At 41.6% G+C, this 24,619-nt stretch overlaps 1 protein-coding gene across 3 annotated transcripts in view; it reads right to left on the bottom strand.

Annotated features, from left to right (window-relative positions):
• The window catches only part of LOC126253080 (methionine--tRNA ligase, mitochondrial), a 123,546-nt gene extending 108,740 nt beyond the window's left edge, over positions 1 to 14,806 (bottom strand). The window contains exons 1-2 of one of the 3 annotated variants that reach the window (XM_049954178.1): positions 14,624 to 14,806; positions 14,190 to 14,467 (exon numbers count right to left, since the gene is read on the bottom strand). In XM_049954178.1, coding sequence (XP_049810135.1) covers positions 14,190 to 14,467; positions 14,624 to 14,660 — 315 coding nt within the window. In that variant the 5' untranslated portion in view covers positions 14,661 to 14,806. Of the gene's footprint in view, positions 1 to 14,189; positions 14,468 to 14,543 lie in introns of all 3 variants that reach the window. The other 2 variants (XM_049954177.1, XM_049954179.1) reach the window with 2 other exon arrangements.
• Between the last annotated feature and the right edge of the window lie 9,813 nt (positions 14,807 to 24,619).

Raw genomic sequence — 24,619 nt, 5'->3', positions numbered from 1 at the left:
TCACCCGATTTAATTTGACTACATTCCATTATCCTCGTTTTGCTTTTGTTGATGTTCCATCCTATACCCTCCTTTCAAGACACTGTCCATTCCGTTCAACTGCTCTTCCAAGTCCTTTGCTGTCTCTGACAGAATTACAATGTCATCGGCGAATCTCGAAGTTTTTATTTCTTCTCCATGGATTTTAATACCTACTCCGAACTTTTCTTTTGTTTCCTTTACTGCTTGCTCAATATACAGATTGAATAGCATCTGGGAGATGCTATAACCCTGTCTCACTCCCTCCCCAACCACTGCTTCCCTTTCATGTCCCTCGACTCTTATAACTGCCATCTGGTTTCTGTACAAATTGTAAATAGCCTTTCACTCCCTGTATTTTACCCCTGCCACCTTCAGAATTTGAAAGAGTATTCCAATCAACATTGTCAAAAGCTTTCTCTAAGTCTACAAATGCTATAAACGTAGGTCTATCTTTCCTTAATCTTTCTTCTAAGATAAGTCGTACAGTCAGTATTGCCTCACGTGTTCCAATATTTCTACGGAATCCGAACTGATCTTCCCCGAGTGCGGCTTCTACCAGTTTTTCCATTCGTCTGTAGAGAATACGAGTTAGTATTTTGCAGTTGTGGCCTATTAAACTGATAGTTCGGTAATTTTCACATCTGTCAACACTTGCTTTCTTTGGGATTGGAATTATTATATTCTTCTTGAAGTCTGAGGAAATTTTACTTGTCTCATACATCTTGCTCACCAGATGGTAGAGTTTTGTCACGACTGGCTCTCCCAAGGCTGTCAGTAGTTCTAATGGAATGTTGTCTATTCCCGGGGCCTTGTTTCAACTCAGGTCTTTCAGCGCTCTGTCAAACTCTTCAATCATATCGCCCATTTCATCTTCATCTACATCCTCTTCCATTTCCATAATATTGCCCTCAAGTACCTCGCCCTTGTATAGACCCTCTATATACTCCTTCCACCTTTCTGCTTTCCCTTCTTTGCTTAGAACTGGGTTTCCATCTGAGCTCTTGATATTCATGCAAGTGGTTCTCTTTTCTCCAAAGGTCTCTTTAATTTTCCTGTAGGCAGTATCTATCTTACCCCTCATGAGATAAGCCTCTACATCCTTACATTTGTCCTCTAGCCATTCCTGCTTAGCCATTTTGCACTTCCGGTCGATCTCATTTTTGAGACGTTTGTATTCCTTTTTGCCTGCTTCATTTACTGCATTTTTATATTTTCTCCTTTCATCAATTAAATTCAATATTTATTCTGTTACCCAAGGATTTCTATTAGCCCTCGTCTTTTTACCTACTTGATCCTCTGCTGCCTTCACTACTTCATCCCTCAGAGCTACCCATTCTTCTTCTACTGTATTTCTTTCCCCCATTCCTGTCAATTGTTCCCTTATGCTCTCCCTGAAACTCTCTACAACCTCTGGTTCTTTCAGTTTATCCAGGTCCCATCTCCTTAAATTCCCACCTTTTTGCAGTTTCTTCAGTTTCAATCTGCAGTTCATAACCAATAGATTGTGGTCAGAATCCACATCTGCCCCTGGAAAGTCTTAAAATTTAAAACCTGGTTCCTAAATCTCTATCTTACCATTATATAATCTATCTGAAACCTTCTAGTATCTCCAGGGTTCTTCCATGTACACAACCTTCTTTCAAGATTCTTGAACCAAGTGTTAGCTATGATTAAGTTATGCTCTGTGCAAAATTCTACCAGGCGGCTTCCTCTTTCATTTCTTACCCCCATTCCATATTCACCTACTATGTTTCCTTCTCTTTCTTTTCCTACTGTCAAATTCCAGTCACCCATGACTATTAAATTTTCGTCTCCCTTCACTGACTGAATAATTTCTTTTATCTCATCATACATTTCATCAATTTCATCATCTGCAGAGCTAGTTGGCATTTAAACTTGTACTACTGTAGCAGGCGTGGGCTTCGTGTCTATCTTGGCCACAATAGTGTGTTCAATATGCTGTTTATAGTAGCTTACCCGCATTCCTATTTTTTATTCATTATTAAACCTACTCCTGCATTACCCCTATTTGATTTTGTATTTATAACCTTGTATTCACCTGACCAAAAGTCTTGTTCCTCCTGCCACCGAACTTCACTAAGTCCCACTATATCTAACTTCAACCTATCCATTTCCCTTTTTAAATTTTCTAACCTACCTGCCCGATTAAGGGATCTGACATTCCACGCTCCGACCTGTAGAACGCCAGTTTTCTTTCTCCTGATAACGACGTCCCCTTGAGTAGTCCCCGCCTGGAGATCCAAATGGGGTACTGTTTCACCTCCGGGATATTTTACCCAAGAGGACACCATCATCATCATTTAATCATACAGTAAAGCTGCATGTCCTCGAGAAAAATTACGGCTGTAGTTTCCCCTTGGTTTCAGCCGTATTTTAATAACCATTTAAATTATGTGTCAAATTGTTTGTGCTCTCTGTAGATTAGTTCAGACGTTCTTTCCACAACAGTATTTAGCATGGATAGGGACTGCGACTGCTGTGTTCGGATGCGGTCTGAGTTGGCATCCCTTCGCTCCCAGCTTCAGGCAGTGTTGGCTTCAGTCACACAGCTTGAGGCTGTTGCCAATGGGCGAAAGACATTCCGGAGGGCTGAACAGAAAGGCCTCTCCAGTTTGTCTGACAAACCGGTTTCAGACTGTCTCCGTCTGATACTGATCTTCGGCCAGACATGGCTGCTTGTCCTGTTCCAAATGTTGCTCCTCAGTCTGCAAGATCCGGGCGGTCACAGAGGGTGGGCTTACTGGTAGTTGGGAGCTCCAACGTCAGGTGCGTAATGGGACCCCTTAGGGATATGGCTGCAAGGAAGGGGAAGAAAACCAATGTGCACTCAGTGTGCATACTGGGGGGGAGTCATTCCAGATGTGGAAAGGGTCCTTCCGGATGCCATGAAGGGTACAGGGTGCACCCATATGCAGGTGGTCGCTCATGTCAGCACCAATGATGCATGTCGCTGTGGATCGGAGGAAATCCTCTTTGGCTTCCAGCGGCTATCTGATTTGGTGATGACTGCCAGTCTCGCTAGCGGGATGAAAGCAGAGCTCACCATCTGCAGCATCGTCGACACGACTGACTGCGGACCTTTGGTACAGAGCCGAGTGGAGGGTCTGAATCAGAGGCTGAGACGGTTCTGCGACCGTGTGGGCTGCAGAATACTCGACTTCCGCCATGGGGTGGTGAGGTTTTGGGTTCCGCTGGATAGGTCAGGAGTCCACTACACACAGCAGGCAGCTACAGGGGTAGCAGGGGTTGTGTGGCGTGGACTGGGCAGTTTTTTTAGGTTAGATGGCCTCGGGCAAGTACAGAAAGGGCAACAGCCTCAAAGGTTGCAGGGCAAAGTCAGGACATGTGGGGACCAAGCAGCAATTGGTATTGTAATTGTAAACTGTCAAATCTGCATTGGTAAAGTACCGGAACTTCAAGCACTGATAGAAAGCACCGAAGCTGAAATCGTTATAGGTACAGAAAGCTGGCTGAAGCCAGAGATAAATTCTGCCGAAATTTTTACAAAGGCACAGACGGTGTTTAGAAATGATAGATTGCAAGCAACCAATGGTGGCGTGCTTGTCGCTGTTAGCAGTAGTTTATCCTGTAGTGAAATAGAAGTGGATAGTTCCCGTGAATTATTATGGGTGGAGGTTATACTCAACAACCGAGCTAGGTTAATAATTGGCTCCTTTTACTGACCTCCTGACTCAGCAGCATTAGTGGCAGAACAACTGAGAGAAAATCTGGAATACATTTCACATAAATTTCCTCAGCATGTTAGTCTTAGGTGGAGATTTCAATTTACCAGATATAGACTGGGACACTCAGATTTTTAGGACGGGTGGTAGGGTCAGAGCATCAAGTGACATTATACAGAGTGCACTATCCGAAAATTACCTCGAGCAATTAAACAGAGAACTGACTCGTGGAGATAACATCTTAGATCAACTGATAACAAACAGATCCGAACTTTTCGACTCTGTAAGCGCAGAACAGGGAATCAGTGATCATAAGGCCGTTGCAGCATCCCTGAATATGGAAGTAAATAGGAATATAAAAAAAGGGAGGAAGGTTTATCTGTTTAGCAAGATTAATAGGATGCAGATTTCAGACTACGTAACAGATCAAAACAAAAATTTCTTTTCTGACAGTGACAATGTTGAGTGTTTATGGAGAAAGTTCAAGGCAATCGTAAAATGCGTTTTAGACAGGTACGGGCCGAGTAAAACTGTGAGGGACGGGAAAAACCCACCGTAGTTCAACAACAAAGTTAGGAAACTACTGCGAAAGCAAAGAGAGCTCCACTGCAAATTTAAACACAGCCAAAACCTCTCAGACAAACAGAAGCCAAACGATGTCAAAGTTAGTGTAGCGAGGGCTATGAGTGAAGCATTCAGTGAATTCGAAAGTAAAATTCTATGTACCGACTTGACAGAAAATCCTAAAAAGTCCTGGTCTTATGTTAAATCAGTAAGTGGATCGAAACAGCATATCCAGACACTCTGGGATGATAATGGCATTGAAACAGAGGATGACACACTTAAAGCCGAAATACTAAACACCTTTTTCCAAAGCTGTTTCACAGAGGAAGACCGCACTGCACTTCCTTCTCTAAATCCTCGCACAAACGAAAAAATGGCTGACCTCGAAATAAGTGTCCAAGGAATAGAAAAGCAACTGAAATCACTCAACAGAGGAAAGTCCACTGGACCTGACGGGATACCAATTCGGTTCTACACATACACAGAGTACGTGAAAGAACTTGCCCCCCTTCTAACAGCCATGTACCCCGAGTCTCTAGAGGAACGGAAGGCTCCAAATTATTGGAAAAGGGCACAGGTAGTTCCAGTTTTCAAGAAGGGTCCTTGAGAAGATGCGCAAAACTATAGGCCTATATCTCTGACGTCGATCTGTTGTAGAATTTTAGAACATGTTTTTTGCTCGCATATCATGTCATTTCTGGAGACCCAGAATCTACTCTGTAGGAATCAACATGGATTCCGGAAACAGCAGTCATGTGAGACCCAACTCGCTTTATTTGTTCATGAGACCCAGAAAATATTAGATACAGGCTCCCAGGTAGATGCCATTTTCCTTGACTTCCGGAAGGCATTTGATACAGTTCCGCACTGTCGCCTGATAAACAAAGTAAGAGCCTACGGAATATCAGACCAGCTGTGTGGCTGAATTGAAGAATTTTTACCAAACAGAACACAGCATGTTGTTCTCAATGGAGAGACGTTAAAGTAACCTCTGGCGTACCACAGGGGAGTGTTATGGGACCATTGCTTTTCACAATATACATAAATGACCTCATAGATAGTGTCGGGAGTTCCATGCAGCTTTTAGCGGATGATACTGTAGTATACAGAGAAGTTGCAGCATTAGAAAATTGCAGCGAAATGCAGGAAGATCTGCAGCGGATAGGCACTTGGTGCAGGGAGTGGCAACTGACCCTTAACATATACAAATGTAATGTATTGCGAATACATAGAACGAAGGATCCTTTATTGTATGATTCTATGATATCGGAACAAACACTAGTAGCAGTTACTTCTCTAAAATATCTGGGAGTATGTGTACGGAACAATTTGAAGTGGAATGATCATATAAAATTAATTGTTGGTAAGGCGGGTGCCAGGTTGAGATTCATTGGGAGAGACCTTAGAAAATGTAGTCCATCAACAAAGGAGGTGGCTTACAAAACACTCGTTCGACCTATACTTGAGTATTGCTCATCAGTGTGGGATCCGTACCAGATCGGGTTGACGGAGGAGATAGAGAAGATCCAAAGAAGAGCGGCGCGTATCGTCACAGGGTTATTTGCTAACCGTGATAGCGTTACGGAGATGTTTAGCAAACTCAAGTGGCAGACTCTGCAAGAGAGGCGCTCTGCATCGCGGTGTAGCTTGCTCGCCAGGTTTTGACAGAGTGCGTTTCTGGATGAGGTATCGAATATATTGCTTCCCCCTACTTATACTTCCCAACGAGATTACGAATGTAAAATTAGAGAGATTTGAGCGCACAGGGAGGCTTTACGGCAGTCGTTCTTCCCACGAACCATAAGCGACTGAAACAGGAAAGGAAGGTAATGACAGTGGCACGTAAAGTGCCCTCCGCCACACACCGTTGGGTGGCTTGCAGAGTATAAATGTAGATGTAGACAGCTGAGTCCATGGGTGAAACAAGCAACACCTGAGGTGCCCCACATGATGCACCAGTTCTTCTGCTGCACCACAACTCAAGGCAGCAGCCTACAGATCGCTGACTGTGACCATAAGCATCTTCACATCTTCAGCTGTTTTCAAACTGCAGCCAGCTGCTCCTGCATCCACACACAAGATGCACTAACCCTATCCATTCTACTACTACTAACTAGAGAATTAAACTACGGAAACAAACAGAGAAGCTAAATATGCAACTTGCTAGTCTACTGGTGCTTCACGGTGTCATGTTGTTAATGGGACACACAATGGGCCTAAACAAATTTTTAGCCATTTATTTTGATGTTATATGTAGTGTAGTATGGAATGCTTGCTGCTATCGAGTCTTACTCTCCCCCTAGTTCCAACGCGCTGAGAGAAATACACAACTGACGTATCTGGTTATAATTGTTCAGCAGATTCTGTGAAGTTACACTTTCCAAACTCATAAGGAATTTGATACTTTGATATATGAATAACCAGCTTCTGTCATAACAGTGGCTCATCAGTCCATGGAGTGTGATAAAATTAATCCCAAGACATTGCAGTGCCACTATTTAAAGGTACACTGCTCTTTGCAATGTGTATATGTGAGCATGACTTTTGTTTCTCTGTCTGTAGTATAATGGGCTAGTTGTAATCAAAACAATCTCAAACACACGTGACATATCAAGACATTGTAACTGGTTGTCTAATTGTTGCGACTAGTGTAGCACAATCTGAAGTAAAATTTCTTAATTTTTTTCATGTGATATAGAAGGATTGAAGTATCAATGAGAATAGTGCATCGAACAATGTAGTACTTTCTATACGTAGCTTCCAATACGGAAGCATGACATAGCAGAGTTTAATGGTTTATTGGGACTGGGGGAGTGGCCAATAAGCTTTTCATAAAATATGTGTGTTTTCCATTGACAGGAACAGTTAGTTCATCAACAGAATAGCCATAGGTACTGCATTCCTGCAGACAGCTCCAATATCCACAGCATAGATGACAGGTTGTACTTCCTATGATTTGCTTGTTTTGTGGGCATTTAGTATGTCAGCTGCATGCAGACAATTATTCTCAGCCCGGTACATAGTTTTAATCTGCCAGGAAGTTTCATACTGGTGCACACTTCACTGCAGAATGAAAAATTCATTCTGGAATTTCTCTTTGCTAAAATTTATCCCATTGTATGGTGTCCACTGTTATCACGATATGGCAATTTTAATTTATTTTAACTTTGTGGTCAGTTGCTGGTTTTCTGTGTTCACAGTGAGGGAAGTCTTGGGCAATACCTATCTGTGAATCAAGTATACTTAATTCTGCATGTTTTCGTATTTTTGAATGTTGTGCATTACATTTTCTGAGGTAGAAATCAGAAACTAGCCCACCACTTGTTACATGAGCTTAGAAAGTTACCTAAACACCAGTCAGGCTGACCAGTGGTTCGAACCAAGACACATTAATCCACCACATGGATCTGACCTGGGTCTACCTCACCTCCCTGTCTTGCTAGCCTGGATCTGCCCGACTCTGATGCATTAATCTCCCAGCAGAAGCAATCAATCATTTTCATGGTCTTAATCATTACTATTGACTGCTCTGTTATTGCCCATCACCACCATTACTTTCAGTCTAATATTAGTTTTGCATTTAGTAGCTGTCAGTTCAGTGTTTTGTAAAGAGTGCATTTGCTTAACAGTGAACTTGGTGTCTGGATCCATAGGCCAAAATGCTCAGTTCTATGGGAATTTTTCACATAAACCGACAAAAGCTGTTGTGGTCTGCACAATCTGTCAAAAGGAAATACATTCCCACAGTTAATCCAGTAATCTAATGGAAACATCATCTGTTCACAAATATTGCATCTGTCACTTATTCGTAAAGAATGTACATTTTTATATACTACTTCTTTACCTCTCCTTGAAATATAATCAGTTTTTTACCTCTAAGACAAATTGGGCAACAAACTGCCTGTTGGCTTCTATCCCAGGTTCTTTCACCGACCTTTGACGATTTTTCTGATGTTTAGCCAGCATTGTCAGAGCTGGTGGTGGCCTGGAGTCAAATTTGTGGCCACATCCAAGGGCTTTCCTGTGGCCATTGCTGGTGCGATTCTACACTTGCTACCTGCAATGATTATTAACTGCAGCATAGGAATGCAGGATTTGTTCATCTTGAGGCTTTCTTCTTCCTTGTTGAAGCTATTCTCATGTTCCCATATTTCTATAGATTCTGTAAACAAGCAGGGGTGATAGCTCCTATCTACAGCAAGAACATTCTTGTCAGTAAGTTTCACTACGTGGTCTGTCCCACACAGTGTATGCTCCGCCACAGCCAACTTCTCGACTGGCCCAAACCTGCAATGCCACTTATGTTCAGTGATCCTTGAGTTGATTGATCATCCAGTCATTCTGTCAGACTTTTCCGTGTGTACGTGGCATGCTGTATAGTCCCGACATTGCAAGTGGGTCCCTTTACTGCTTTGCCGATGTGAACCACTCTTTGATCTTCTTTGTCAATTTGTGTGCTATATGGCCCATTCTGTCAATCACTCTGGCAATGTATGGCAGAAAGGCCATACCCACCATTTCTTTTTTTGATGTGTCACTTCGTTGAATGTTTGACTCTGTGACACTTCTTATGCAACTGGTGGAGTACCCACTGCTCCTCATGGCCTTTCCGCCAAACATTCACAGAGTGATGGACAGAATCAGCTATGTATTGTGCAAATACAGCATAAAGACTATTTATAAACTGACAAAGAAGATCAAACAGTATCTCATATTGGCAAAGGAGAAAAGGGACCCACTTGCGATGTCAGAAATATGTAACATACCATGTACACGGTGACACAGAATAAGGGGAATGTTTGAAATGAGTAGTGGCAGCAATGGGCAGGTGGCTGCACTGCAGGTCCGTGACAGTTAGCGAGTAAATATCCGCCATTTCAGTAATCATGGATCAGTGGAAAGGACAACAGCATGCGTTTGCCATAAAAATGGCAGAAATACGGAAGCGTCCGATCCCGCCCGTCTGCTTTGACCCATGACGTCACAAATATGGCGGAAACGACCATAAACCACGATTGCAATATGGCGCATATAAAGTCGTTATGTACACATTGTGAGGATGAAAATACATCGAAAAACAAACACACACACACTTTCCACAAGAAGCCTAATGACACTAACGGGACAAGCGCGGGATATGGGGTGTTTTGGGTGGGGGGCAAACTAAATATAAACAAATTTAGACGCCTTGCATAGCTACAACGTGTAAGTGAAGACAGCCATGCATGAATACCCACCCACCTCCCCAGGGGTCGTAACCCCTGCAACCCATAGAAGATAAAGATGCTTCAGTAGCTGATTAGTGTTTTTTGTCTTTTTTTAAAAAAAAAAAAAAAATGTCACGGGACACAACGAACAGATCAGAAAGATAAATATAATAAACTAAAACAGAAATTGGAGGAAGCAAATAATTAAAATAAGTAATAAGTGTTTTTAAATTTTAAAAAAAATATATCTCACGAGATAGAACGAACAGATCAGAAAAGTAAATAAAATAAGATAAAACAGAACTGGAGACAGCCACACTCAAACCAAACTCTGCGCCGTCATGACGTCACACACGACAACACCCTTACGTCACGGGTCAAAGCCGGCGCGTGGGATCGGACGCTTCTGTCGACCCAAAATGGCTTATGAAAACAATGATAGTTTGGTAGCAGCGCAGAGGAAGTTTCGACATTTTTAGAATTTAGGACGTAATGATGCCATTCTGTCAAAACACGTGATAAAATGTTGGATTAATAACTTTGAAGAGACTGGACCTGCCCTCAAGAAGAAACCAACAAGATGACCAAGAAGTGTGCGTTCTCCAGTGAACTTTGATGTTGTACATAAGTCTGCCTTAGGGAGCCCACAGCATTCAATTCGTAAGCAAGCAGCAGTGGTTGGAATGTCCCGGGAGTATGTTCGCAGAATTCTTCATCTTGATTTAAAATTTAATCCGTACAAACTACAGATGGTGCAACAACTGAAGAACAACAATTACCGGTTACGATCAGGATTGTGTCAACAAATGATAACAAAAATAAACAATGACGACGAATTTCTTAACAAGTTGTGGATGTCAGATGGGACACATTTTCATCTTACAGGTTATGTGAATAAACAGAACTACCGTTACTGGGCAAACACAAATCCTAATGACATTCATGAGAGCCCTTTACACGCTAATAAAGTGAAAGTATGGTGTGGTGTTTCATCACATGGGATTATCAGATCGTATTCTTTCACAAATGGACAGGGAAACACAATAACTGCCAATACCAATCGTTACGTGGAGATATTACGAACTTTTGTTATACCTGCATTGAACAACTTTCCAAACGTCCAAGAAGCTTGCTTTCAAGAGGACGGAGTAACATCGCACATTGCATGGCAATCAGGGGCATGTGTGCGAGAACTGTTAGGCAACTGTGTCATCTCACGATTTGGTAACATTCTTTGGCCCCCTAGATTGCCAGATTTATCCATTTGTGATTTTTTTCTTCTGGGGTTACCTCAAGAGCAAAGTCTACACGACTCATCCAAGAACCCTGGATAACTTAAAACAGAGAATTTGGGATGCAATTCACAATATCCCAGCTGAGATGTCGCAGGGGTCAATGAGGAATCTCAACAGCAAATTTCATGAATGTATTCGTTCAGGAGAACGCCATCTCAAGGAAGTAAAAAAGGAATTAAAAAATGATAAATGCCATCACTGTTTCATAAATGGCAAAGTTGTAAGGTTTCAATTACTGTCAATGCAATTTCTTTCCTTCATCATTTCCAGTTTTATTGGATTGTGGAAATGTTCCAGTTTTTCTGTCATCCTATACATGCGAGAAAGTCTATGTTGGAATGACTGGACCATCAATCACTGAACATAGGTGGCACTGTACGTTGTGGCAGGTGGAGGAATCAGCCGTAGGGAGCACATGCTGTGTGGGAGCGACCACATAGTAAAACTCGCCAACAAGGAAGTTCTTGCTATAGATAAGAGCTAGCAAACCCACTTGTTCGGAGAAGCTATAGAAATACACATACACGAGAATAGCTTCAACAAGAAAGAAGAAACTTTCAATGTGAATGGATCCTGGTTTCCCATGCTGCAACAAACTGTTGCAGGTAGCAAGGGGAGGACGACTTTGGAAATAAGCATATAAAAGCCCTTGACACACCAGGTGCACACAATCTGCAGCCACAAGCTCGACTGCAGTCCACCACCAGCAGTGGATGGTAAAGTTTTAACAATGTCAACCACTCGTTTTGGCAAAACATAAAAAAAAAAAAACTTCAAAAAGACTGACTGAAAACATTCATGTAGCTGAAGTAACCATGAAAGACTTGTGTCAGTAGGTTGTCTCACATCAAGTGAAACTACTCACACCTGGCGAACGAGTGTGAAGCATTCATATACCTGACATGGCTGCAGCGACTAGTTACATTCAACTGAAAAGAAAAAGACTGACTGAGCAAAGACAGAAATGGTTCTTGAAATTAGTCAGTCATTACTACTGCTAGCCTGCAATGAGACAGGCAGTTGATTTGCGACATCTTTTGCTACTTTTTGATGCTGGTATTTAAAACAGCGTTCCCGGGTCTCACAACAATGAGAAGGTTGACTTTGGGGAATGAGGGAAAAACACTTAAGTTTTTTATGTTCCAAATTCCTCACTTCTTTTTCAGAATTTATCATCAAATGGCCACTTCTACAGACAGGTCTAATGGAAACTAGTGGAATGGGATTCAATGCAATAAAACTCAACACAACACTCCGCTGCTGATAATCACAGAAATTTTTCTTAGAAGTATTTGGTTTGGGAACGGATCAAGTGATGATAAGTTTCTGATTACCATTATTTGTACCAATGTACTACATTAAGCTCGTGGTCTTGAGGTAGCGTTCTCGCTTTCCACGCATTGGGTCCCGGGTTCGATTTCCGGCGGGGTCAGGGATTTTCCCTGCCCGAAGATGTCTGGGTGGTGTTGTGTCACCGTCATCATTCATCCTCATTACGGTGCAGGAGGGCCATGGCAAACCACCTCCGCTAGGACCTTGCCTAGTAGGCGGTGCGGGTTTCCCAAATCGTCCCCTGCGCTCCTCAGAGTATGGGACCACCTCACCACCATCTTCATCACTAGATTAAATCTGAAACCTCTCTGCAGAGTCTCAATGGCTGTTGGCATATGACAATATTCACATTAATATGCTCAATAATTGAAGGTAACCTGATGTTCAATAATAATTTCAGTTGTACCTTAATGTGCCATTTGAAAGGAACAGACCAACCATAGTTTGCACATTCTACTTTAAGTTAAGTTTATAGCAATTTAATCACATAAATATAACGTCACATTGCACATGCGCCACATCATTACCATTATGCAGATTGATATTTTGTGTGAAGTCTCGGAAGGCTACAGTAACCCATTTGCAGTCACTTACTGACTAGGACTAAACGTGATAACTAGAATAAAAGGGTCGACAGAAGCGTCCGATCCCACGCGTCGGCTTTGACCCGTGACGTAAGGGTGTTGTCGTGTGTGACGTCATGACGGCGCGGAGTTTGGTTTGAGTGTGGCTGTCTCCCGTTCTGTTTTATCTTATTTTGTTTACTTTTCTGATCTGTTCGTTCTATCTCGCGAGATTTTTTTTTAATTGAAAAACGCTTATTACTTATTTTAATTATCTGTTTCCCCCAATTTCTGTTTTAGTTTATTATATTTATCTTTCTGATCTGTTCGTTCTATCCCGTGAGATTTGTTTTTTAAAAAAGACAAAAAACACTAATCAGCTACTGAAGCATCTTCATCTTCTATGGATTGCAGGGGTTACGACCCCTGGGGAGGTGGGTGGGTGTTCATGCATGGCTGTCTTCACTTACACGTTGTAGCTACGCAAGGCATCTAAATTTGTTTATATTTAGTTTGCCCCCCACCCAAAACACCCTATTTCCCGCGCTTGTCCCGTTAGTGTCATTAGGCTTCTTGTGGAAAGTGTGTGTGTGTGTGTGTGTGTGTGTGTGTGTGTGTGTGTGTTTGTTTTTGTTTCCGCCATATTTGTGACGTCATGGGTCAAAGCAGACGGGCGGGATCGGACGCTTCCGTATTTCTGAATAAAATGACACAGTGACTGGCAGATTATAGTGGCTTATGATTTACTCCAAATATTCTTCAAACTGTTTAAATAAATGTAATGTCAATTCAACCACAAAGGATGAACAGTTCCACAGTAAAATGACAGAAGTGGCTGCACACCAACTTTAAAACAGTTGTTGCATAACAGTATCTGTGCACTATACTAACTCTGGTGCAGCTTACAGGCAGTCAGAAAATGAAGTGTGCTTACTTAGAATGAAAAATCTTAATCAGATACTTTTGATGGCTGTGCCACACACAAAAACCATAGAAGTACGCCCCCTGTCACAGAGCAAAACTGCTTTCAATTACACTTATAGGCAATCTTAAACTATTACAAACAATACATTCACTATGAACAGCGAGTTGGCAATAGCATCCTGGCCTACAATATCTTGTTATGCAAACTACGACGACACAGACCAAACAAACGTTTACAAGGGGCAGTCGGCATAAGAAAATGGTTCAAATGACTCTGAGCACTATGGGACTTAACATCTAAGGTCATCAGTCCCCTAGACTTAGAACTACTTAAACCTAACTAACCTATGGACATCACACACATCCATGCCCGAGGCAGGATTCGAACCTGCGAACCGTAGCAGCAGCAGCGCGATTCCAGGCTGAAGCGCCTAGAACCGCTTGGCCACGCCGGCCGTCTCGGCATAAGAATGAGAGTTCAACTGACAAAGGCTTTTCTTATATTACTGCCATGTGAAAGCAACCATATACTATTACTATTACTAGCACCTTAGGAATTAAAGAGTTTTGCACACGCACCCAGAAATGTTCAACTGCTGCTTTATGTCTTTCATCTGTTGTTCTTACGTAATCGGTAAAACCAACATCGAACTGATGAAATGTAGCTTTATATTTATTCGATATATAAGTGCAGTAAGTCGGCACATCCATTTTGGAAGAAGCGGCAGCTTGCTGTACTTTCGTGCCATGCTCGTCAGTGCCCGTGCTGAAAATGCACTTTGTGCCATACACCAACCGCTGAAATCTTTGAAGTGCGTCCGCTATGACGGCAGTGTACAAATGTCCGAGGTGAGGTGCTGTAACAAGACACATACCAGCTACTCTGCATCAAACAGGTGTAACTACACCTACATGTATGTACTCATCACTTACAAGCATTTACATAGAATATCGGTGTTGTTATAAAATAGCAATCTTTGTTGTTTTTTGTTGATAACGAAAGATTCCTATACCCTTTGTGACAATTACTGAATTTACACCACCTGACATTCACCATCGTACCGCACCACATATAAACAAATACAATGTAGCAATATCGATTGTGCACAACGGCTAGCAAGTAGCGAGCGGTCGACGACAGAGTATGGTATCTTGTCAAACACGGATATTCTGAAAAGTGTGTGGTGCAGAGAACTTTAGGTCAATTCAGATTGTGCGTCACGTCACGTCACGTTCCGTCAAAATATTACAAGCTGGCTTCATACTCGCAACAAAAGTCTCTGCACACCTAAATGGCTCAAACGTCTTTGTTCTCGATATTCCACACAGGTATGACTTTCCTCCATTCTCGTGTGTTAACAGGGCAGTAGCATATACAAACAGTCAATATGCAGAAATTTGCAACTGTTACGCAAATGTACAAATGGTTAACGTGCAAAATTTTAGTAGAGAACTTTACACCACTCACGGCCTTCACCTCAATCGGCGCGGAAAAAGTCACTTAGCGTCCATTATTTGTGAAATCGTCGTAAATGCTAGGAACAACGTATACTCAAAACACACACATTCGAAGAATGAGTGCTCCACAACACAAGAAGACTGCAGGAATGGGTATAGACAGACGACATTGGACAAATGGTTGCTGAAAACACCAGGAAAAGCTGATTCTTCCTAGTCTCCAAGTACATGGAAACAGACCAACTTGAATAAATGGACAGGTAAAAATACCAAACCCACTCTGTCAACTCATATTTCTTTTTTAGGGATAAATGTGTAAGTGGTTCTGGAAATAAAAATCTGACTATTTACCATCAAAACAACTGTAGGATGAGTAACAAGATTAATGAACTCTCAATTAATATCCAGGTGCCACAAGGTATAGATTGTGCCCACGTTCTGTGTTTTACTGAGCACCATATTATGTCAGCTATGAAAAAACTTGCTATAGATAATTACTGCTTAGCAACATCTTACTGTAGAAAATTTATAGAAAAAGGCGATGTAGCGATCTATGCCAGACACAGCATCACATGTAGTGTAATTAATATGCTGAATTTTTGTATAGATCAACAGATTGAAGTGTGTGCCATAGAGCTGGCTTTAAATAATTCTTATATAGCAGTAGTAGCTTTATACAGGGCACTTTCAGGTAACTTTAGCCTTTTTTCAAAACAGTTAGATACAGTCTTAATAGTACATATTTAAACTCAGTAGAGGTGTCATAGTTGTTGGAGACTTCAATGCAAATTTCCTAACAAACTCCAGAGACAGAATAGATCTTGAGAACTTGATGTCCTCATATAATCTGGCTTCTGTTGGGAATTTTCGCACCAGAATAACTTCACGAACAAAATCATTAATTGATAATATATTTATTGACATAACCAAGATTGATGATAAAGCTGTCACGCAAGTCCTGAATGGTCTCTGTGACCGTGATGGACAAAGACTCGCCATTAACAATTCAAGTATTTGTGAGATTAATAGTGGTCCCAACTGGAAAATCACTAGGAAATCTACTGATGAAACTATTGAGATCTTTAAATCACGTTTCCAAAACGTAGACTAGGTTCCAGTATATAATGTAGAAAATGTCAATTCCAAATACAACCTTTTCAGTAATGAAGTGGCTCTAATATTTGAAAGTATCTTCCCAAAAATAATACATAAAACCCATACTAAAAAATCCACCAACAAGCCTTCGATTACCACTGGAATTAGGATTTCTTGCAAGAGAAAGAGAGAGTTGTACATTGACTCAAAAAATCAGATGATCCTAACATTTTAAATAACTATAAAAATACTGTAAAATATTGAACAAAGTCATTCAGAAATCAAAAAGTATGTATCCGTGCTCATAAATTAATAACTCCACTAATAAAATCAAAACTATATAGGAAGTGATACGAAAAGAGACTGGTGCAAATTACCCCAACAAGATCCAAAATAGTGCTCTTAACAATGAAGGTAAGCTAGTTCAAAATCAAGATACTGTAGCTAAAATATTAAATGAGCACTTTTCGACTGTTGCTGAGAAAACAGCATGCAAAAGCTCTTCATAAAAGGCAAAAAAACTCTGAAAGAACTTTTAACTAACTCTATAAACATGATAGGCATGACCCTCGCAACCGTGCAAGAAGTAAGAAAAACCATAGTGTCTCTAAAAAGGAAAAATTCATCGGGTGTAGACAATATTTCCAGCAAACTGCTAAAAGCCAACTGTAATCAACTCTCTAAAGTTTTAGCTCACATATTCAATTTCTCTCTAAATCCTTCCCTGACAGAATGAAGTATGTTACTGTGAAGCCCCTCTCCAAAAAAAGGTGATCCCACAGACGTTTCCAACTATCATCCTATCTCTCTTGTAACAGCAATTTCTAAAGTCTTTGAAAAATTAATATACATCAGGATCATCAATCACCTTGAAAAATTTGCACTAATTAGTAAACAACAATTTGATTTCAGATCAGGTATATCTACAACCAAAGCAATTTTCGCACTTATAAATAATGTTTTAGAACGCCTTGACAAGATAGAGTTATTTGTTGGCATATTCTGTGACCTGACTAATGCTTTCAACTGCGTCAATCACAGAATACTTTTAGGAAAAGTAGCCCAATATGGAATCCGAGGACAAATGAGTAACTGGCTCAGATCATATCTAGAAGACAGATAACAAAAAATAGTATTAGGTGTTAACAATCTACAAGTAGGAGAGGGAGAGTCTGACTTGGAACATCATGGAGTTCCACAAGGGTCAGTCCTTGGTCCCCTCCTATTCATTATATATATTAATGACCTACCCCTGTCCTCAAACAGTGCTAGCAATATCACAATGTTTGCAGATGACGCAAGTATAGTGATAGCCAGCTAAACCTACACTGACGTAGAGTTGAATGCCAACCAAGCACTTGCAAATGCTCTGAACTGGTTCACAGCAAATTCTCTAGCAATAAACCTCAGTAAAACAAATTACATGCAGTTCCAATCCAGTTACATACGCACAGAAGAGATTAACATTGCACATGAGAGACAACAGTTACAGAGCGTTCAGTGCACAAAGTTCCCAGGCATTCACACAGATAACCAACTCAACTGGGAATTCCACATACAGCAAACACTAAAAGATCTTAGCTCAGCAACATTTGCCATCCGAATTATCTCCAAAATTGGAGACATCGACGTATCAAAGTCTGCATATTTTGGCTACTTTCATTCAGTGATGTGCTATGGAATAATATTTGGCGCAACTCACCACTTTCAAAAAAAATTTAGTAAGCCAGAAGAAAGTAGTCTGAATTATATGTAGTGTTCCTCCAAGAACCTCATGTCGCAATCTTTTTAAACAGTTAGGTATATTAACCACTACCTCACAATATCTCGTCTCACTGATGGCTTTCACACTTCTCAATTCCTCTGAATATGAAACAAATGAGGCATACTATCATTATAACACAAGATGGAAAGATGATATGCACTGTGAACGGAAAATCTCTCTCTGGTACAAAAAGGGGTAGAATACACAAATACAAAAATCTTTAATGTACTAAATGTAATATAAAGTGTCTAAAAGAAAATAAAACGATATTCAAAAAAATCTAAAAGAATTCCTACTAGAAAAATGTTTCTACTCTTTAGATGAATTCTTCAGCAGAAATAAATAGTTTGAGTATTAATTCAGATTATTTCCTTTGTCATTGTATCTGTATTGTTTTTTATCACTATTGTATTTTTATATCTCTGTTATATTATTGCATTGCACCAGTTTTGAATCATTCATCTATCATGTTAATATACCAGTATGTATTGTATTGTATAATATCTATATTGTATCTGCTTTGACTCGTTCCACATCCATGCCTAATCACGCCATACTGGATCTATGGAACATGTATCTCAAGTAAAATAAAATAAATAAATAATGGGATACTGCGTTTGCACGTGCGATTTTCCAGTTTTCAGTGGCGCACCTGAAGAGACCCAACATTTGTCATGCCACGAAGAGCTCAACTTCATTGTACTTTCCTTCCTCCACTACTTCTGGGTGACTGTATTTCGAAATACGAGCATTGTGTCGCAGTTCTCATGGATAACTGCTGCTGTACTCCATTCGATTACAGTGTGTTTTCAATTTATTACTGAAAAAATCAAAACAGTGGTCTGCAGGTAAACTTTAGCAGCTTCTTGAACTACAGCAACAAAAGTCTATGTTTAATTTACTGTAGGTATGTGTGTGTATGTGCGTGTGTGTGTGTGTGTGTGTGTGTGTGTGTGTGTGTGTGTGTGTGTGTGTGTGTGTACTAATGATGTAGGCCTACCCCACAACTTTGAAAGATTTTTGTATGAATAGAAGAGAAATTTGTTAACACCGAGTATAGATTTAAGTGTCAGGAAGTCATTTCTGAAAGTATTCGTATGGAGTGTAGCCATGTACGGAAGTGAAACATGGACAATAAATAGTTTGGACAAGAATAGAATAGAAGCTTTCGAAATGTGGTGCTACAGAAGTTGGGTAGATCACATAACTAATGAGGAAGTATTGAATAGGATTGGGGAGAAGAGAAGTTTGTGGCACAACTTAACCAGAAGAAGGGATCGGTTGGTAGGACATGTTCTGTGGCATCAAGGGATCACAAATTTAGCATTGGAGGGCAGCGTGGAGGGTAAAAATCGTAGAGGGAGACCAAGAGATGAATACACTAAGCAGATTCAGAAGGATGTAGTTTGCAGTAGGTACTGGGAGATGAAGAAGCTTGCACAGGATAGAGTAGCATGGAGAGCTGCTTCAAACCAGTCTCAGGACTGAATACCACAACAACAACAACAACAAATAAATAAACTTAATATGTAGCCAAAAAAGGGAGTCTTTTAAACTTTGTGGTTTGTGAGACCAAGCACTGTATAAATTGTGGATTATTTGTGGGAAATAGCCACTGAGTGTGATGTGGCAAATGTGAAACAAAACACTGGTTATTCAGAATGCCTGGATCAATGAATACAATAAGATTCTAAAATCTTGGAAGTGTGAAGTGTCTGCATATAATATTTACATGCCTGCTGTTGGTTAGCTTGCCATAGCACACATCAATTATGCCTTCAAATGTCATTTGTAAATTTGTTTGTGGCCACTGATTTATCCCTGTGCAAAATCTATTTCCTGATCTAACATTTGGTTTCCGGTTCCCTTTTATTTAACTGTTGTCATAGGTCTAAATCCATAAAGGCCAATTCATACTGGCCATCAGGGCACCGTCAAGTCACGGCGCATTATGTTAATTAATTCAAGATCACGCAATCTCAACTCGGACGGCTGTCCTCAACTGTTTTTTTTTTCAGGAGAATTGCGATCTTCGCAAGATGACTGTCAACTCTTTTTACGCGTGTTGTTCCCATACACATCGCGGTATCTTACACAAGTGGATGCTGGAGCCTACATTAGTATGAAAATGACATTTATTGGACTCAAATGGTTTGCAGCCTGCAGGGATAGCTTATATGTTAGAGAAGGAAGACAGGAGTTCAAAAAACACAAAGAAAGAGTGGGTGTCCGAAAAATTTCATTATGTGGTACAGAAGAGGAATTTCACATGCTGTACATGGAGTTCGAGGAAGAGGAATCTGCATTTTATAATTTAGAAAGTCAAAACATTCGTTTCTTCATTTGTTAGTCAAATTGCACCCAGAATTACTAAAAGGAACACGGTGTCACGAGCTGCCATTACAGCCAGTGAAAAATGTGTTTGTTTATGGTCACGTTTAGTTCCAGTCCAGTGCAAATTTCTGTGCGATAGTCATTTCTCCCTCAACACTTTTCCCTTCAAGTTCTATAGATTTGCCTTACATCTTGTATTTGGCTTTTAATAGATCAAGTGTCTTATTTTTTCTGGTGTTAGCTAGTGAATCCACATAGATATTGACCACAGATACTTGCAAAACTGTTTCACACATAACTGAGGGAGCTACTTAACAATAAATAAGCCTGCCACAAACACATATTTAAACAAACAACTTGAATGTCTGAAGGTATCAGTCCATTTCTTTATAAAACATTACAAATGCCTGACAACATTAAAATAAATTAACCCTACTAATCAATCTGATTCTATCAACTTCAAGTTACAGCCATATTGCCATTCATTTCATTCTAAAATATTAAATACAGTTTCAGTTTGTATAAAAATCCACCTTATAGATGTATTGTATGTCAAGCAATTTAGTACACTCATGTCATACAATTCAGACTGCTGCCTCACTGCTTCAATTAATCTTTTGTCATTTATTATAAATTTTAACAAAATAAATAACGAGACAAAACAAATAACAAGCAACAAACAACTGATATCAACCATGAAAAACACGACAAAACGAAATATGTAGATCTGCGCATCATCATGTATCAGGAGGAAATTAGCTTGGGGTCACATGATCAACAACGGATGGATGAAGTCAACAATTCAAACTTTCTTCCTGAAAAACCGTGACGGTGCAGTGACATGACATGACATTATGGATGCTGCCATTTTAAATGGAATTCATAATATTTTAATAGGACGATACATGATGTAACATGATTGCCAATGTGAACTGGTCTTCCCCTGCATTGTAATGTTAATACCTGCCTATATGATTTCAGTTGATGCCATGGTGAACACAGTGAAACTACCTACAATTTGTGGCATCCTGTATGAATGGTGGCCATGGCGTCACTACAGAAAGCCACAAGCTTTGCCATCACATTAGTTATGTGTATGAACTCAGCTGAAAGCATTTCAAATGGTGGCACCAACACTGGCCTTCACGTCACAGCATGATTAAGGCTTCTTTGGGAAAAAGTGTTGATGGTTAACATCATCATCTGATGTTTATCAAGAGGCTCCGAAGCTTATTTGCCCCAATTGGAGATGGGCAGAAACGAGAATTTCAAGAAATCGAGAACTCACTTCCCAAGAATCAAAAGGAATGAAGTAACACCAAAGAACTGAGAACTTTGGTGAACACAGCACACTTTTTTTTATAGTAATCCACTCACATACTTGCGTCTCCATATGCGATGGAGTTAAAGTTAAAACAAGGAAGCGTTCCGTAAAGAGTTCTGTTCATTTCTTAATATTCTGAGAATGTTCTATAAGAATTTTTGTTAATTTGTAAATATTTTAAGAATGTTCTATTATTATGTTTGATTAAGCTCAGGTATTAAATCGGTTGGCCTAGGCATTAAAAAATTGTGGCTCTGACACTAATATCGGTCGTTTTTGTAACATGTCAGTGTTTTCCAACTACCACCCAGGCCCTGCATAACTGTTCTAGGACGATCTTATAGTAAATTTATTCAGATGGTATGTAGTCAGGTAAAAACTGCTCAAAACCTACCAACATATGCTGAAATATACTTCCATGGATTCATTTGGACTTGCATACTATTGCAATCTCAAGGCTAATTCACACTGGCTGTCACATAACATCACATCGTGTCCTGTCAAAACATTTTGCAATGCATTTCAAATGGTGTCATCCACATTGGCCACCACATAACACAACATGTCACAGCACTGTAGAAGTTTCTTGGGAAGCAAGTTTTGATGGCTGATGTCAACTTTTTTTTTATCATTCCCAAGCACTCTTCCTCCTCATACACAGCAATGCATTCATCTCCAGGCTTCATTTCGTCACGCTTTTTGAGGTCGGTATTTTTGTATCCCACCTGGATAGGTGGAGCGTGGATCTGCTCCTGTGAACTGTTTCTGCAAAATAGGCCGAGAGTGAAGGAGGCGAGTAGGAGCAGGAAAAGGTGACGTACTTCGGTACTGCGTATAGGTTAAAGCTCTTTTACTGGTGTATGAACATATACAAATTATAATATTACTTACCTTTGCATACAGATGAGCACGTAGGTGCGAAGCCGTTCATGTATCAAAGCTAACAGCTACTAGAAGTTACAAAGGCAAATCTGTAGTGGCTCACCCGCAATGTTGCTTGGTCGTCTATTCATGGGCTGAATCTGGAGCTGCGCTCATAGAGCTGCACAGTGTCGGGCTAGAGGGCGCTCTGGTCAGCGATCATCATTTGCTCTCATAGTGCCAACTTACGAGAGCGTACCTACGTTGTGACATCATAGCTATTGATACCACACCCCTCCACCTGAAATGGTGCACTGTCGTTGAGACGGCTTCCGACAGCGGGTGGAGGGACCCAGGGGCGGCGCAGCTGAAGGGGCGGACAGCAGAACTGCCGGGGTGTGCTGCCCACCCACAACCCTGAATTGCTCGTGAGGGGGCGAGGAAAACGCCCTGTGGAGAACCTGCCGAGGCTGTGTACTGCCACTGGGTATGCTCGGATGAGGAGGTGGAGCAACAACCACCATGGGCGACAGCGGCGGCGCCGGGTGACGACAGCCTCAGTGTCGATCGGTTCCGGCACCACAGAGGAAGACAGCGGCTGCGACGGCGGCGGCAGCTGGAGGTGGGGCCGTGGCGGCGGCGAGAGCCGCCCACACAGTGCAGGAGTCCGGACCGGCAGCAGCGGTGGCGGTGGTGGCAGGAGCGCCCGCGGCGGAGGCGGGAGCGGCGGCGGCGTAGGCGCTGGGCTGAAGTGGGGGAAGCCGCGAAGCCTCCAATTCTGTCGGAAAAGAACCAGCGACAGAAAATCGAGGGCGGCACAAATGGATCTGGTTCCGGTGTCGCCTGACAGTGCCAGAGGGACCAGAAATGAAAAATAAGGCGCGGCCAAGCTGGCAAAGAATGCGCCCCTGCTCCCAGTGCTGCCTGCCAGAGAAAACGCGATAGAACACCAAAGCATGCGGCGCCAAGCCAGAATGAGGCGAAACAGCGGGAGCGCGCAGCGGCGGGTACAATAGCTGCAGGAGCGACCGATGGGCGCGGCCGTGTAGCAATTCCGCTGGGGAACGGGTGCCACGCGGCTGGGTGCAATATGAAGCAAGGGAAGTCCAGAGTGAGCACTCGTGAGAGTGCATGGCACGCAACTTGCTCATCTGCGACTTAAACGTACGCACAAAGCATTCAGCCTCGCCCATTCGACTGGGGGTGGAACGGGGCTGAGGTCATATGGCGAATGCCATTAGCCGCACAAAACGCTTCAAATTCTGAGGACACAAAGTGGGGGCCATTGTCGGAGACTATAACTTCAGGAAGGCCCTCAATGCAGAAAATAGACGTCAAAGCCCGAACAGTACTGGCAGATGTAGTAGAAGACATAAGCACAATAAACGGAAAGTTTCTGTATGCATCAATAACTATCAACCAGCAGGTGTCCCAGAAAGGACCCGCAAAATCATTATGAACGCGCTGCCAAGGCGCAGTAGGAGTTCGCCACTCAAAGAAACGCTGGCAGGGAGCAGATCGATGCTCCACACAAGAGCGACAAGTAACTAGCAAATTCTCAGTTTGTTTATCAATTCCGACCCAAGTGCACTCATGACGCGCTAATTGCTTCCTCTGCACTTTGCATTTCGGACATGATTTCAGTTTCTGAGTAGGTGCCAGGTTGGAAACTTGTTTACTTGCGACCGAGCAGCGCAGCGTGGCGTGCTGCGCCGGAGCCGGGCGGAAGGCCACGTGTTGTTCCGCGCTAACAGTAACACTCCTGGGGTCACGTCGAACGCGGAAGTAGCCATATCTAATGTATCTTGACTGTCTACTTCCTGCAAAGACGGGTTTTTAAATTGTAAGATTTGCTCGCGGTGGTGCGCCATATTCTGCACAATAGCGTCTCTAATCATTATATCCACATATGAGCGTCCACATGACCAATTAAAGTCACAATCAGATGTTAGTCCCTGAAGGTCCGCTAACCAAGGTTTATTGTACTGAGTAGGGCCAGGCCGGAGATGAAAGAATTTGTAGCGTACAGCTACCACATATACACTGTCACGGAAGTGGGAATTCAAAGCATCAAACACTTTGTCGTAAGTTTCAGTTTCTGGGCGGGTGGTGGGAAACAATTTTACGAGCACACGGTATAACACAATACCCGTGTTGGCAATGAAAAAGGCA

Source organism: Schistocerca nitens, chromosome 4 (assembly GCF_023898315.1).
Source record: "Schistocerca nitens isolate TAMUIC-IGC-003100 chromosome 4, iqSchNite1.1, whole genome shotgun sequence".
Taxonomy (NCBI): domain Eukaryota; kingdom Metazoa; phylum Arthropoda; class Insecta; order Orthoptera; family Acrididae; genus Schistocerca; species Schistocerca nitens.
The sequence above is the reverse complement of the archived record's forward strand: the minus strand, read 5'-3'. Positions and strand labels throughout refer to the sequence as shown.